At 43.8% G+C, this 17,001-nt stretch overlaps 1 protein-coding gene across 3 annotated transcripts in view; it reads left to right on the top strand.

Annotated features, from left to right (window-relative positions):
• Window positions 1-14,054, top strand: part of COPZ2 (COPI coat complex subunit zeta 2) — a 46,374-nt gene extending 32,320 nt beyond the window's left edge. For all 3 annotated transcript variants that reach the window (XR_011556900.1, XM_070728919.1, XM_070728918.1), the window contains one exon: window positions 13,978-14,054. Coding sequence is in view for 2 of the 3 variants with exons in the window: in XM_070728919.1 (XP_070585020.1) it covers window positions 13,978-14,025 (48 nt within the window). In the remaining variant the exon portion in view is untranslated. The remainder of the gene's footprint in view (window positions 1-13,977) is intronic.
• Window positions 14,055-17,001: the final 2,947 nt, after the last annotated feature.

Genomic DNA, 17,001 nt, shown 5'->3' with positions numbered 1-17,001 from the left:
AGGACTCCCTGGGTGGAAGGCGTGCTCGGCTCTGCCGCTCCAGCCCGTTTCGGCCGAGCCTCCCCGGCCAAGCAGCCAGGGAAGTCGAGCCAGGCGTGGCGGCGGCAGCGCTGCTTCTCCGGTCGCCCGGTCCTCTCCTGCCTCCTGCGCCGATGTTCCCCGCTGCGACGGAAGGCAGTCGCTTGGCTAGGGAGGCTCGGCCGAAAGCGGCTGGAGCGGCAGAGCCGAGCACGCCTTCCACCCAGGGAGTCCTGCCCTTTCATCCCCGCCGACCACAGGGGCGAGGGGTGGGGATGAAGGGGCAGGACTTCCCGAGCGGAAGGCGTGCTCGGCTCTGCCGCTCCAGCCGCTTTCGGCCGAGCCTCCCTAGCCAAGCGACTGCCTTCCGTCGCAGCGGGGAACATCGGCGCAGGAGGCAGGAGAGGACCGGGCGACCGGAGAAGCAGCGCTGCCGCCGCCACGCCTGGCTCGACTTCCCTGGCTGCTTGGCCGGGGAGGCTCGGCCGAAACGGGCTGGAGCGGCAGAGCCGAGCACGCCTTCGGCCCGGGAAGTCCTGCCCCTTCATCCCCACCCCTCGCCCCTGTGGTCGGCGGGGATGAAAGGGCAGGACTCCCTGGGTGGAAGGCGTGCTCGGCTCTGCCGCTCCAGCCCGTTTCGGCCGAGCCTCCCCGGCCAAGCAGCCAGGGAAGTCGAGCCAGGCGTGGCGGCGGCAGCGCTGCTTCTCCGGTCGCCCGGTCCTCTCCTGCCTCCTGCGCCGATGTTCCCCGCTGCGACGGAAGGCAGTCGCTTGGCTAGGGAGGCTCGGCCGAAAGCGGCTGGAGCGGCAGAGCCGAGCACTCCTTCCACCCAGGGAGTCCTGCCCTTTCATCCCCGCCGACCACAGGGGCGAGGGGTGGGGATGAAGGGGCAGGACTTCCCGGGCGGAAGGCGTGCTCGGCTCTGCCGCTCCAGCCGCTTTCGGCCGAGCCTCCCTAGCCAAGTGACTGCCTTCCGTCGCAGCGGGGAACATCGGCGCAGGAGGCAGGAGAGGACCGGGCGACCGGAGAAGCAGCGCTGCCGCCGCCACGCCTGGCTCGACTTCCCTGGCTGCTTGGCCGGGGAGGCTCGGCCGAAACGGGCTGGAGCGGCAGAGCCGAGCATGCCTTCCGCCCGGGAAGTCCTGCCCCTTCATCCCCACCCCTCGCCCCTGTGGCCGGCTCATCCAGGGGGGCGTGTGTGGACTGGCAAGCGGCAAGCGAGAAGACCAAGGGAAGGTTCCTTCAGCCGCCCAACACCTGATCCGCTCCGCAGCGCGGCGGCAGCGAGGAGCCGAAGATGGGGTTTCCCCTTTGCCTTTACCCATCTTCGGCTCCTCGCTGCTTCCGCGCTGCGGAGCAGATCAGCTGTTGGGCGGCTGAAGGAATCTTCCCTTGGTCTTCCCCGCCGCCCACACGCAAACTCCACCATCTGCGCATGTGCGGCCATGAAAAAAATGGCGCACATGCGCAGATGGTGGTTTTACTTCCGCATCCAATATAACGCGGAAATCGGTTAGCGCGGGAGGTCTTGGAACGTAACCCCCGCGCTAACCGAGGGATCACTGTATTCTATTTGAAATAGAAATATATTTTATATATTGGGAATTGTACACACATAGACATAAGATCATAAGAACATATCATGCCAAACCAACCTCATTTTATTCTTTGACACTGTGACCAAATCAATTGACCAGAGAAACGCAGTGGACATAATATACCTAGACTTTAGAAAAGCATTTGTCAAGGTGGACCACAACCTCCTACTCTCCAAAGTAAAGAAGAGTGGGATCGACAGTAACACAACAAGATGGATTGAAAACTGGCTGACCAATCACACCCAGCGAGTAGCCCTTAATGGGACTAAGTCCACATGGAATAAGGTAGGCAGCGGGGTACCACAGGGATCAGTTCTAGGCCCAGTACTCTTTAACATATTTATCAATGACCTAGACGAGGGAATAAAGGGTGAATTAATTAAATTTGCAGATGACACCAAGCTGGCTGGAGTGGCCAACACCCCAGAGGGTAGGCTCAGGATACAGCAAGATCTAGACAGACTTGTACAGTGGGCCAAAATGAACAAAATGAAGTTCAATGAAGAGAAAAATAAAATCCTGCACCTAGGCAAAAAAGCCCAAAAACATACATACAAACTGGGCAAAACCACACTCACTATAAGTGACTGCAAAAGGGATCTTGTAGTCTTGGTAGATAACCAGCTAAACATGGGCCAGCAATGTGCAGCAGTGGCTAAAAAAGCCAACACAATCCTAAGATGCATGAATAGGGGATACACTCCAAGAGGTAATAATACCACTCCACAAGGTCCTGGTCAGACCGCACCTGGAGTATTGCATCCAGTTCTGGTCACCACACTTCAAAAGAAATATAGAGACTCTGGAAGGGGTGCAGAAAAGAGCAACTAAAATGATAAGGGGATTAGAGACCAGGCCATATGAGGAGAGGTTGCTGGAACTGGGCATGGATGGTCTAGTAAACAAAAAGGACTAGAGGGGACATAATAGATGTATATAGATACTTAAGGGGTTGCCACGGAGAGGAGGGGATCACACTATTTTCCAGGGCACCAGAGGGCCGGATGAGGAACAACGGTTGGAAGCTGACCAAGGAGAGATTCAACCTGGAGATAAGGAAGAACTTCCTGACAGTCAGAGCGATCAACCAGGCAGCACATGGACATATGTTTCAATAACCACCGATGCACTTGGCATCCATGAATCTTTCTAATCCTGCCTTGAAGCTATCAAGGCTAACAGCTGTCACAACCTCTTTTGGAAGTGAATTCCATAAATCAACGACCCTCTGGGTGAAGAAATATTTCCCTTTATTTGTCCTTGCTTTCTTACCTATGAGCTTTAGGGAGTGTCCCCTCATCCTAGTATTGTGTGACAGAGAAAATAATTTTTCTCTATCCACCTTTTCTATCCCATGCATGATTTTATATGCTTCGATCAAGTCACCCCTTAAATGCCATCTTTCAAGGCTGAAGAGACCAAGGCGTTGCAACCTGGTTTCATAAGGGAGGTGCTCCATTTTTTTCATCATACTTGTTGCCCTTTTTGGCACTTTTTCCAGTTCCATTATATCCTTCTTGAGGTGAAGTGACCAGAACTGTACACAGTACTCAAAGTGTGGTCTCCCCATCGATTTGTACATCACACTTCTCCCCCCCTTACAAACTATTCTCCTTTTTTTTATTATAAATTTTATTTACAAATATACAATAAATACATAAAAAACATTAATGACAATTGACAATTGAGACCTAGCACAATACATAGGCAATAGTCGTGTGTTTAAACGATAGGCCAAAATATAAAAACACAACAATCAATAAACATATAAACTTACAAATAAAGGAAAGAAAGAAGGTAAGAAAGAAACAAAGGAGAAGAAGAGGAGAAAGAAAGGAAGAAAAATGTGGACGAGTGCGCAGTGGAGCTGTGTTAAGAATATGAACTAGATTTTAAATTCAGCAGCTCATTACCTTACATCAAGATTGGTAGTATGAATAGGTAAAAGCAAATGTTGAATAAATCATGGTATAGAGATTATGAAAATGAAAGATATATTCCATATTTAAATATCTAATATCTCTTACGACTATTGGAAGAAAAGGAAAAGTTTTATACCAGATTTGTATCTGTTCAAATATATACAATTCATTTCATTTATTAAGCGAATTGTTCTCGGGTCCTGGAATGAGTAAACCATAGTATTAGGATAATACTGAATAGAACAACGAGAACAAACTATTATCCTAATACTATGGTTTACTCATTCCAGGACCCGAGGTCCAAAAACACCTAAAAGGATATTAGGTTAGAAAAAGTGAATGACTCTCAATATAGATCTGTGATGGTGAATCTATGGCACACGTGCCAGAAATGGCACACAGAGCCATCTTTACAGGCAAAACGGCTGTCACCCATTGCTCTTCCAGCTGTTTTTTGTGTGGGTTGGAGCCCGAGAAACCAGAAGAGCAGCTCCTTGGAGCGCATGGGGGCACATGCATGCACATCAAAAACTGGAAAACCAGGTGATTGGCACACATGCGCATGCCATAAATGGGAAGCTAAGCTTTCTGACATGCGCATGTGCAACAAGGAACCAGTTTCTGGCATTCCTGCGCATGCATGTGAATGCTTATGTTTCGGCATTTAGCGACAAAAAGCTTCATCAACACTGATGACCATAATTAGTATCAGAATTTCCATTGCTAAACAAGGCATTTGTTAAGTGAATCAACCATTTTACAACCTTTTTTGGTTGCTAAGCAAATCACTTCATGGTTAAATGAACCATATGTACCATAAGTGGTCATTAAGTGAATCCAGCTTCCGCCTTTGATTTTGCTTGTTGGAAGCCTGCTGGAAAGTTGCAAATGGTGACCTTGTGACTCCAGGAAGCTGCAATTGTTGTAATTATATGCCAGATGTCAAGGGGGAAAATTTTGATCATGTCAACATAGGAATGCTGTGACAATCAATAGTGACTATTGCTGTGACTGTCACTAGTCATAAACCTTTTTTTTTCAATATTGTAACTTTGGATGTTAAATGAATGGTTGCAAGTTGGATTCCTGTGTTGTGTCAGGCAAAAAAGTAAAGATTCCCTCAAGCTGAACCCAGCTCCTGAAGGTGACACAGACAATCCTTGCTGCCTTTTTAACAACAACACAAATGTCATTAGATGCTTTCTTTTGGGATGCTTTTTGACGTCCCGGTCCATACAATAGCCTAGAACATTAATGGCAAACCTTTTTTTCGTTTGCATGCCAAAAGTGTGTGTATGTGAATGTGCACGTGCACACACATGTGTGCACACTAGTACTTGTGCACATCCCCACACCCATTCCTTCCCCCCATGCATGCACACCTCCATGCTGCCCCTGCCCACAACCCCCCCATCCCTGCACAGGTGCGCAGGCCTCACTGAAGTCTGGAACGGTGAAAAAATGGGCAAACTGGAAGTTTGGAAAAACAGACTTCCAGTTTGCCCATTGTGCTGTTTTTCGCACTGGAGTTTTCAAGGAAGCTTCCTGAAGCCCCAGAGTGCAAAAAACAGCACAACAGGCAAACTGGAAGTCCGTTTTCCGAATTTCCGGGTTGCCCATGGTGCTGCTTTTCACACTCTGTGGCTTCAGGAAGCCTCCAGAGAGCAAAAAGAAAAAGCACAATGGGCAAACTGGAAATCTGTTTTTCAAACTTCCAGTTTTCCCGTTGGGTAGTTTTTGTACTCCAGGGCTGTAGGGAAGCTTTCCTGAATCCTCTATTTATTTATTTATTTATTTATTTATTCATTCATTCATTCATTCATTCATTCATTCATTCATTCATTCATTCATTCGACTTCTATGCTGCCCAATCTTGAAGGACTCGGGGCGGTTTGCAATAATAATGTTAATACAATATAAATAGATACAAAGCAATAAAAAGTCAAACATTATCTAAAACCCCATAATAAAAAACCTATTTGTTATATTAAAAAAAGACAGTCATATCATATACATGCACGCCATACATATGATGGCCTCATATAGAGCTATTAGTCAGGCCTGATCTTACTTATCTTTTAAAATTATTTGTGATATTTTTCACAGTAAAATGAAACCTTGTTGAAGACAGTTTAAGTTTATATTGCATTGCACTAATTTCACATGCATATTATTCATCGTTTCTTTGTAGCTGCTTATTTCTCTGTTCTGAAGCATTGAGACAAAATAGCCAGGGATTATACAACCAGGGTAATGCTTATCTGGTTATTATAAAGGAAGTGCATTTTGAAAACATTGTGAAACCTAACGAAATGATAGCAGGAAGTATTGTTGCTTTGAATTGGCTCTCTAGTAATCATATGCATTTAGGACACATTGCAATAGGGCAAAAACAATAGGTATACCATGGTGTCTCAATGGAAATTGTGTGACTTTTGTATTTGCATCCTTATATTACACATCCTTATATTACACTAAGACACAATGTTGCAATATATGATTTTTTTGGCCCTTTTGCGATCCTCTGAATGCCCAAGTTAGCAATCTATCTAATTAATCAGGCTTTGCAACTTATAATATCAGACAAAACTATGGTAAATTAATGTTTCTTGCCATCAACGATTGAGGTAATATTTTATCTGTTTTATAGTCTTTTCTGAATAAATGCCAAAATATAGGGAGGAAAAGGAGTTTTTATGCAGTATGTCTAACCACAACTTCAGCTCAGCTGCAGACAACACTTTGAAATGGATTTTATATCCATTAATCATAATTACAGGTTGTCCTTGAGCTGCGAATGAAATGGACTCTGCCCATTCCATTTGTAACCTGAGGACTCATAGGAGTGAATCTATGAATCTTGATCATTTGCTGCTTTCGCCCACGCACTTGCTAATCAAATTATTATTAATAATAAGAGTAATAATTTATTGGATTTGTATGCCACCCCTCTCCACAGACTCGGGGCGGCTAACAACAATAATAAACACAACATGTACAATCCAATAATAAAAAACAACTAAAAACCCCTATTATAAAACCAAACATATACACAAACATACCATGCATAACTTGTAATGGCCTAGGGGGAAGAGCTATCTCAACTCTCCCATGCCTGGCGGTATAAATGAGTCTTGAGTAGTTTACGAAAGACAGGGAGGGTGGGGGCAGTTCTAATCTCCAGGGGGAGTTGGTTCCAGAGGGCCGGGGCTGCCACAGAGAAGGCTCTTCCCCTGGGGCCCGCCAAACGACATTGTTTAGTCGACAGGACCCAGAGAAGGCCAACTCTGTGGGACCTTATCGGTCGCTGGGATTCGTGCGGTAGCAGGCGGTTCCAGAGGTAATCTGGTCCATTGCCATGTAGGGCTTTAAAGGTCATGACCAACACTTTATATTGTGACTGGAAACTGATCAGCAGTTTTATTTATTTATTTATTTATTTATTATTATTATTTTGTTTATTTATTTATTTGTTTGTTTGTTTGTTTGTTTGTTTATTTATTTATTTATTTATTTATTTATTTATTTATTTATTTATTAGATTTGTATGCCACCCCTCTCCGTAGATAAATTTGTGGCTGGTTAAACGCACATGAGGTATTTCAGGATGGGAAAGGCTATGGAGGAGCTAGTGATGGGACAGACTACCTGCTCCAGATCACTCAAACCCTCCCTCTACCCACAGATACATCATTCTCCCTCCCAGATACCTCATTCTCTCCCATCCTGCTCTGCAGGCTGACTTATCTTTTTTTTCCGACATTACTTTTTTTATTTTTTTCTCCAACATGAAGTAAAAAACAATACATAGTTTCCAACACAAAATCAAGCTTATTATCAAACATATACAATTTTTTTCTTTTTACTTTGTAATCATACAATGGAGGCTCTTATATCTCTTTCTTTCACAAAAGGACTGTAGAAACATATAATATCTTATGTATATTCAAAAACCTCTTAAAATACAGTTTTTCTCCATCTAATATTAAAACATTACCATAACTTTTACATTAATCGCTGGTCATCAAATTCTCATCTTGTTTGAGTCTTACAAATCTATTGAGCTAATTGTTCCAAAAAAGCAGTTTTCCTATAATCATCTAAGCAAAGTAGATTATATATAAAATAATTCTTCATATTTGCAACAAAAAGTCTAAAAAAACAAAACAAAAAATGGCTGACTTACCTTGTGAAGATATGTCTCCTCTCCAGCCTGTTTCTTTGCCTGCTCCTTCTTTTCTTGCCAGCAAAGAGCTTGAAGAAGTCTTGTGGTAGGGAAGGTTTGCCTATTTGCTGATGACTCTAAAGTGTGCAATAGGGTTGATATTCCTGGAGGGGTCTGTAATATGGTAAATGATTTAGCGTTACTAGATAAATGGTCAAAGCAATGGAAACTGCAGTTTAATGTTTCCAAATGTAAAATAATGCACTTGGGGAAAAGGAATCCTAAATCTGAGTATTGCATTGGCAGTTCTGTGTTAGCAAAAACTTCAGAAGAGAAGGATTTAGGGGTAGTGATTTCTGACAGTCTCAAAATGGGTGAGCAGTGTGGTCGGGCGGTAGGAAAGGCAAGTAGGATGCTTGGCTGCATAGCTAGAGGTATAACAAGCAGGAAGAGGGAGATTGTGATCCCCTTATATAGAGCGCTGGTGAGACCACATTTGGAATACTGTGTTCAGTTCTGGAGACCTCACCTACAAAAAGATATTGACAAAATTGAACGGGTCCAAAGACGGGCTACAAGAATGGTGGAAGGTCTTAAGTATAAAACGTATCAGGAAAGACTGAATGAACTCAATCTGTATAGTCTGGAAGACAGAAGGAAAAGGGGGGACATGATCGAAACATTTAAATATGTTAAAGGGTTAAATAGGGTTCAGGAGGGAAGTGTTTTTAACAGGAAAGTGAACACAAGAACAAGGGGACACAATCTGAAGTTAGTTGGGGGAAAGATCAAAGGCAACATGAGAAAATATTTTACTGAAAGAGTAGTAGATCCTTGGAACAAACTTCCAGCAGACGTGGTTGGGAAATCCACAGTAACTGAATTTAAACATGCCTGGGATAAACATATATCCATTGTAAGATAAAATACAGGAAATAGTAAAAGGGCAGACTAGATGGACCATGAGGTCTTTTTCTGCCGTCAGTCTTCTATGTTTCTATGTTTCTATGTTGTGCTGTGAAAAAAAGGGGCCTCCTTTCTCATCAGCAAACTGCTTGAGTCAGTTTGAGTCAGCGATGAAAAAGGAGGCCCAGAGGGATGTGGGCCCCTCCTGTTCTCCTTTCTTGTCAGCAATGCACTTGATCATTAAGTCCTTGTAGACTTTGGCAACCCTTTGCAAAAAGCCTTTGCTGGTAGGAACAGAGATTCGGAGGGAGGCGTCCACTCCTCCCAAGCTCCACTGGTGCTTTTTGCAAAGGGCTGGCAAAGCTTACAAGGACTCAATCTCCTGGCAAGAAAACAGCAAATGGAGGGAAGGCCTGAAGTACCGAAGCCTTGTCTATGTTTGCAAACATCAAGGCCTCTGTTTGCAGAGAATAGAGGCCTAAAGTGTGAGATCACGTGAGACCAGTAACACGATAACCCACGCTACTGATCTTGCATGACCTCACATTACGTTAGACCACTGTTCTTCGCAAATGCACCGAAAGCCTGAAGCAATGAAGCAGATAAAGAAACCACGAGAGGAGATCTTTGCAAGGTAAGAGAGTCTCCAGGGGTGAAGTGCCTTCGAAGACTCGGCCGGGGTGGGGAATAGGCAGGGTGAAGGTTGAAGAGCGAACTATTGCTGTGGTGCTGCAACATACGTAATTTCAGGACTTGTTTGTAAACACTTGGGGCATAACTTTGAATGTTCACTAAGAGAACATTCGTAACCTGGGCATCACCTGTAAACTGTAATTTGGTAGCATAGTACAATTTTCTATTTAATAATAAGAGTTTTTGTCATAGAAATAATTTCCCAGAATTCATCAGGAAGGTAGAACCAAGTAAAATCTCAATTAGCCCAAACAAACAAAACAAATCCAATAAATAAATAAATAAATAAATAAAAACAAGTTGTTTTAAAGTGTCTACTTTCCTTGAAAAAATGCTCAGTGTGTTCAGTTTTGCAAAAATCAAGGGATTATAAAATTATTTAACACTAATTTTGTTGCATCCTGTTTAAGAACTTCTCCAGTATTATGTTTGGATGAGTAGTGGTTTCTTCAAAGCTATTTGATGCAAACAGATGAACATCTGTGGCCTAGAGGTGAAGTTCTTGCCTCACAATCAGGAGGTTGTGAGTTCGATCCTAGGTAGAGGCAGGTGTAGGGTCTCCTGCTTTGGGCAGGGGGATGGACTAGATGACCTGAAAGGTCCCTTCCAACTCTGTTAAACTCTGTTAATAGGTAGAGGAGACATAGGATCTGCTGCTTGGGCAGGAGGTTGGGCTAGATGACCTGCAAGCTCCCTCCCAACCCTGTTAATATGTATCAGACTAGATTTGTTACCTGTCTTGAGATAATCTGGATCGGGACTCACTGCTCACAGTCACTCATGCCCTCATCACCTCGAGGCTTGACTACTGTAATGCTCTCTACATGGGGCTACCTTTGAAGAATGTTTGGAAACTTCAGATCGTGCAGAATGCAGCTGTGAGAGCAATCATGGGCTTCCCTAGGTATGCCCATGTAACACCAACACTCCATAGTCTGCACTGGTTGCCGATCAGTTTCCGGTCACAATTCAAAGTGTTGGTTATGACCTATAAAGCCCTACATGGCATCGGACCAGAATATCTCCGGGACAGCCTTCTGCCGCATGAATCCCAGCGACCGGTTAGGTCCCACAGAGTGGGCTTTCTCTGGGTCCCGTCGACTAAACAATGTCGTCTGGCGGGACCCAGGGGAAGAGCCTTCTCTGTGGTGGCTCCGACTCTCTGGAACCAGTTCCCCCCAGCGATTAGGATTGCCCCCACCCTCCTTGCCTTTCGGAAACTCCTTAAAACTCACCTCTGCCATCAGGCATGGGGGAATTGAAACATCTCCCCCTTGCCCATGTAGTTTCTGTGTATGATTCGACTGTGTGCTTGTTTTTTATATATTGGGGTTTCTTTTGGATTTTTTAACCTAAAACTGCAATTTAGATTGCTAAATATTAGATTTGTTACTATGTATTGTTTTTTACCATTGTTGTGAGCCGCCCCGAATCTACGGAGAGGGGCGGCATATAAATCCAATAAATCTAATCTAATCTCCTACAAAGTTGGGCTAATCGTCAATAAAATTATCAAAAAGTAAATGAATCGAGCATTGCAATGGGGCATTTGAATTAATTGTGTCCTGGTTTCTTAAGCTCAATGCAAGCTCCAGAGCTCTTTCCCTTCCTCTGGGCCAGAAAACACTGATGCAGACTTGTATTAAAAACCTTTTCTTGGAGCTGCTCGGGATCCTATAAAATAAATCATTTAAATCGTCAGCTTTTGGATCAAGACTAAATTTTATCATTAAGATTTAATAGACTATAAATGAACAAGTAAAAAGACTATCAAAAGTGTAGGCAGTGTGTCAAAACATCTTATGTATCCACAAAATACTGCAATTGCCTCAATTCCCACTTTATTATTTAATGAATTTTCTTTCTGGTCCCTGATGCTTCTTCATTTAAAAGAGACGTCTGCCATCTAGTGTTCAGAATAGGAAGGCTAGGATCACAGAATCCACGGAGTTCTTTTTTTCTAAAACGTTTTCCCCTTTATTTATTTATTATTTATTTATTTATTTTGTCCAATACACAAAGAGGGCTTAGTGGGTATACAGTATATCTATATGCACATAGTAAAATACATGATGAAGGTTATAGAGGAGATACTCATAGTAAAATATATCTAAGAAAGAATAGAAAAGAAGATATACCCTGTTTCCCCGATAGTAAGACACCCCCGATTGTAAGACGTATCAGGGGTTTCAGGGGGGTCGGCTAATATAAGCCGTACCCCGAAAGTAAGACATATGTCTTACTTTCGGGAAAACACGGGGGTATTGCCGCCTCCCTCTCATCTAGCTGCCTTCCTTTTTTAAGCGGGAAGAAGGGCGCGCTTTCGCTGCCTTCTTCCGGGACTGGGGAGGGGAGCTGTGAGGGAGGCGGCCTGCTGAGGCCCAGCCCGCCAGGGAGTTTGGCTGACGGAGGGACGAAGCCAGACTGCTAAGCTTCAGCTCATTAGAGGGAGCTGTCGGCCGGAGACGGCGGGGCTTGCTGCAGCGAGCAACCTGCTCCTGCCTTCGCTTTCGCCTCCTCAAGAGCCAGTGAAACTTGCCGGCAGAGCCGAGTTAGCCGCAGGGAGGAAAGAGGCGGCGTCGAGGGGTCACGGCGCAGCCTCTCCGCGGCAGTCGAGGTGGGCGAGGGCCCTGCCTTGGCGGCCGCGGGTTGCCACCGTTATGAACCCGGTGGGCTCCTCAGAAACGGCCCTGCAAGGGAAGCCGCCCGGCCAGAGGTAGGAAAGTCCCCACCCATCCTTTGCCCGCGTCTCGAAGAGGGGAAGAGAAGGGACTGTGGTGATGGTGTTGGGGGGGTGCGAGATAAGTGAGGGAGCCTCGAAACCGCTGGTCGCCTTCGCTTCCACGGGGCTTTTGAGGGAAATAACAGGGGACAGGCTCTCGGAGCCCTTGAAAGGACCCCCACCTTTCCACCCCTTGTCGCCCGAGACGAGGTCGGGGCGCTTCCTTTCCATTGGCGCTCTCTTCAGATCCTCCTCCCCTCGCTCTGGGTGAGCAGCGCGGCGTGGCGGCGGTGATGGAGGAGGAGGAAGAGGAGGAGAACGAGGGCGGCTGTCGCCCTTGAGGAGGCTGCCCTGGAGCCCTGAGGTTGAACTTGGAAAAGGGCTCACGAGGCTCCTGTCCCGCGGCTGCCCTTCTGGACTCTGGGGAGATGCTGCCTTCGGGAACGCGACCCTTTCAATTTTTTTCCAATATAAGACATACCCCGAAAGTAAGACATAGTGGGGCTTTTGGGGGATAAAAAGAAAGTAAGACACTGTCTTACTTTCGGGGAAACACGGTAGTAATAGAACATATCAATGAAAGAATAGAAGAGATATAGGAATAGAAGAAAGGTATAGGAGATATAGGAGAGCAATAGAACAGGGGACAGAAGGCACTCTAGTGCACTTGTACTCGCCCCTTACTGACCTCTTAGGAATCTGGATAGGTCAACCGTAGCTTGATTTAAAAAAGCGTAGCTTGATTTAAAAAAAACCTCAAAAACTTAATTTGCACCAAGGTTCACCAGGATTAAGTTTATGTACTCAGGAAGGCTGGGTTTTGGGAGCAGAGGAGACCTTGCTGGACAATATTATTAGGTGCTGGGCAGGAATGTTTTTGCTAGCAACTTGGTTGTCTAGCTGGCAATTTGCCAACCTTAGTCAACGATTTAATCCTGTTGTCTGCAGAGTTCATAAAAGTGAACATGCTGAATGGCTGGCTGGTTTATTGAACAATTTTTATAATGCCTTTCAAATAACAGCCTGAGGACAGTATAAAACCAAACATTTAAGAACAAACCTCATCAATAGTTTTTTTTCCCTTTTTTTAAGGGCAAAGCAATGGCAGCAAATAATGTAGTGCTGAAATGAGTAATCCCATTTTGATTAACAAACTAACTGCTGAGCAAAGCATAACGGGCATCACCCATCCTATGAAGTGACATCCCATGACATTGATTTACATCGGACTTTTCCAACCTGATGCTCTTCAGGTCATTGAAATAGAGTCTCCCATCATTAAAGAGAGCAGAGCTGGAGTCCTAATCTCTCATAGTGGCACACATGTCTTCATGCAGTTAAATGAAGAAACACCCAGGTGAACCTTCTAGATCAGTGATGGTGAACCTATGGCACGGGTGTCACAGGTGGCACGCGGAGCCATATCTGCTGACATGTGAGCCATTGCCATAATTCAGCTCCAACATTCATGTGTGTGCTGGTAGCTGATTTTTGGCTTGCATAGAGTCTCTGGGATGGTGTTTTTTGGCTTCCAAAGAGCCTCCAGGGGGATGGAAGAGGGTATTTTATCCTCCTCCAGCTCCAGAAAAGCCTTTGGAGCCCAGGGAGGGCAAAACACGAGCCTACTGGGCCCACCAGAAGTTGGGAAACAGGATTGTTTCAGCCTCCAGAGGACCTCTGGGGGGCAGGGGAAACTGTTTTCACCCTCCCCAGGCATTGAATTATGGGTAATAGCGCTCACCCACGCTCTTAGAACCGGAGAAAAAAAAGGTTCACCATCACTGGTCTAGATGAATTTTAGCATGGTTGAACACTCTTGCAAGTAAGAGATGAGACAACAAAATTGGCAGGAGATTTTTTGCAAAAGAAGTAGAAGAGTTATGCCTGTTTTTGTGGCAGAATGTCAGATAAGAGGAATGTTTCTCATATCTTTCTCCTTTTGCTTCTTTGTAGGTGCTGCAATCTGCCAAAGAACAAATTAAGTGGTCCTTACTAAAATAAAATATCCCAAATATTGTCTGGGAACATTTTCAGTTTCTCACATTTCTTTGTTTCCCCAAAGAATGAAAACCTTGCAATGCTATATAATTTCTATTCAGATCAGTTGGGGAGAAGCCAAGATTGTTATAGGTCACCTCTTCAATTTTTTCAAAGTTGAGCACCATCATATTATGACAGTGGTTCTCAACCTGGAGGTCAGGACCCTTTGGGGGTCAAATGACAGTTTCACAGGGGTCGCCTAAGACGATGGGAAAAGACAATTTTCCCATGGTGTTAGGAACTAAAGCTTCTATTCTGGCAATTTGGCACATATTTTTACAATCCAACCAATCAGGCGTTTACAGTGGGGGTGTCCCTCTGACTTTCCTGCCAATCAGCTTAAAGCTCTGTTGGGAGAATTGGTGCTAGACTTATGGTTGGGAGTCACCACAACGTGAGGAACTTTATTAAGGGGTTGCACCACTAGAAGGATTGAGAACCACTGTATTATGATATTTATCAGAAATAAAGCCACCCTGAGTCCTTCAGAAGTGGGCGGCATACAAATCTAATTAACTAAATAAAAATAAATAAATGTGGCCGTAGATGGAGGTTATACATGAACCAGAGTGACAACAAACAAACTGGAAATCTGTTTTAAGATTTTGTGAGGGCAAAGAAAAAATGCATTGGAAAAATTCTAGAAGTACTAGAATTGCTGGAATAGTATTCCAAATGCATGAGGCTCAATCGCCAATTTTAAAATGATGTTTGAAGTTATTTGCATGATTCTACATTTCTTCATGACCGACAGAAGTGATGTTTAAACTAAATGTAGCAGTAGGTTAAATGTGAAACATAAAAACAGGTATGCTAATTTAAAGGCACTTTCAGACAACTCATCTTTTCTTTCCATCGCCCAGGTCTTCTGAATACAAAAAATAAAACCAAACAGTCCATTCCCTTCTATTGTAAACCTCTTGTTGATTCACCAGGACAACATACCCCCTGTTATGACCCATCAGTATTTAGACTGGGCAGGTATGAGAGGCTGGTCAGTGAGGTGAGCCAATTATATCCTGTAATAGCTCTGCAGAATATCCTGCACAAGGCATTTCAAATTGTTCCTCTGCCCAGAGACTTGTGGATTCAAAATAGGACTTTACCAAAACTTTACAATTACAACAGAAAGAGAATTGAATAGAGCATGACGGGGAACATGCAGTGATGGCATCAAGCGATCAGCATGGGACTTAGTTCAATTTCATGTTGCTAAGCACATTCTGGAAAATCCCTCTGCATTTTACTGTTTTTTAAAAAAATATTTTTGCACTGCCACCTTTAAAACTGCTATAAATTGTCAGCTCTATTTTCTTAGCCTGACTTCTTCTGGGATGAAATTACACTAAAGTTCCATAACATGTATTTCTCATTATTTCCGATTTGTTTATGTAGCAGTGAGATTTTGCTTTCATAAAGGATACATGCCTTCATAGGTTAATGAATGCCAGATTTGCCCTATCCATCAGTTTCTAGATTGATTTCAGATCTTTACATCCTAGGATTGTAAAATTGAAAAGGATCACAATAACCATTTAATCCAATCCTGAAGAGGGAAACTATTTAAACCTAGCCTGTAATGGTTATACTGGGTAGATTTACCTTTGGTGAGGCCAAGGGAAGTGACCAATACTAAAAATACTATATGTTAAATGTCAAATTTTACTAACCTGGCCTCCTGCACATGCACTGGAAAAGTTTTATAGAATTCCCACTGATTATGCTAGCTGGGATCTATGGGATTAATATATATTTGAAAACTTTTAGATTTGGAAACATTGATTTATCTACCCATTCAAGGAGTATTTTCATATTTAAAACTACAGTGGTACCTCTACCTACGAATGCCTCTACTTATGAACTTTTCTAGATAATAACCTGGTGTTCAAGATTTTTTTGCCTCTTCTCAAGAATCATTTTCCACTTACAAACCTGAGCCTCCGAAACTGTAACCGGAAAAGGCATGGGGCCTGTCTAGGAATCTCCTGGGAGGAAACGGCTGAAAAAGGCAAGGAGAAGCCTCCGTGGGGCCTCTCTAGGAATCTCCTGGGAGGGAACAGGGCCTTCACCCTCCCTGTGGTTTCCCCAATCGCACACATTATTTGCTTTTACATTGATTCCTATGGGAAAAATTGGTTCTTACAAACTTTTCTACTTAAGAACCTGGTCACGGAATGAATTAAGTTCATAAGTAGAGGTACCACTGTATATTATTTTTACCACAATCTTATGGTCCTCGTGAGAATATCTTAGGAACCTCAGAATAGATCCTTCACATTTTGCCCACCAATTATAGGAAAAATTCATCATTCAGTAAGAAAGGGCAATCTCAGATCCCCTCTTCCCAGCCTCAATGGCAGCCTTTCTTTTTTTGGGCATCTCCCAGATGTGTGGACTTCAAATTCAATATATTTTAACAGTGACCATGGTAGCTGGAAATTTCTGAAAGTTAATATACACATCTGAAGGTCTTTTAAGTTGGAGGAGGATGCTCTGAGGAAACATTTTTATTTCTTATATGTTTGGATGCTCTGTCGTAGAAAGTATGATTGACCCACCTGTTGATCCGATCATTTTTTTTTAATATTATTTTTCAAAATGCAGATTAGTTTCTTCTCTACCCAGGATGGAATATTTCTTCTGTGCCTGCTGTAAAGCGCACTGGAATTTAATTTTGATGACATGTGGGATGTAAATGGCGCTCTCCAAAGATACATGCTTGCTAGAGCCAAGCACATCTTGCTCTGGAAAAATTGATTAAGTAGAAAAAGACAGACTAGCTGCACAATATATTTTGATTAGCAGCATGAAGAGCTATCCATCTGGAAGCACACAAAGGGCCTTTCTCCATTGCCGAATGAAACTGCTACCCAGCCATCCTTGAATTGGCAGACAATTATACTGGCATGAAATTTGCTATCAGAACTCTATCCTCGG

Source organism: Erythrolamprus reginae, chromosome Z (genome assembly GCF_031021105.1).
Source record: "Erythrolamprus reginae isolate rEryReg1 chromosome Z, rEryReg1.hap1, whole genome shotgun sequence".
Taxonomy (NCBI): Eukaryota; Metazoa; Chordata; class Lepidosauria; order Squamata; family Dipsadidae; genus Erythrolamprus; species Erythrolamprus reginae.
The sequence above is the reverse complement of the archived record's forward strand: the minus strand, read 5'-3'. Positions and strand labels throughout refer to the sequence as shown.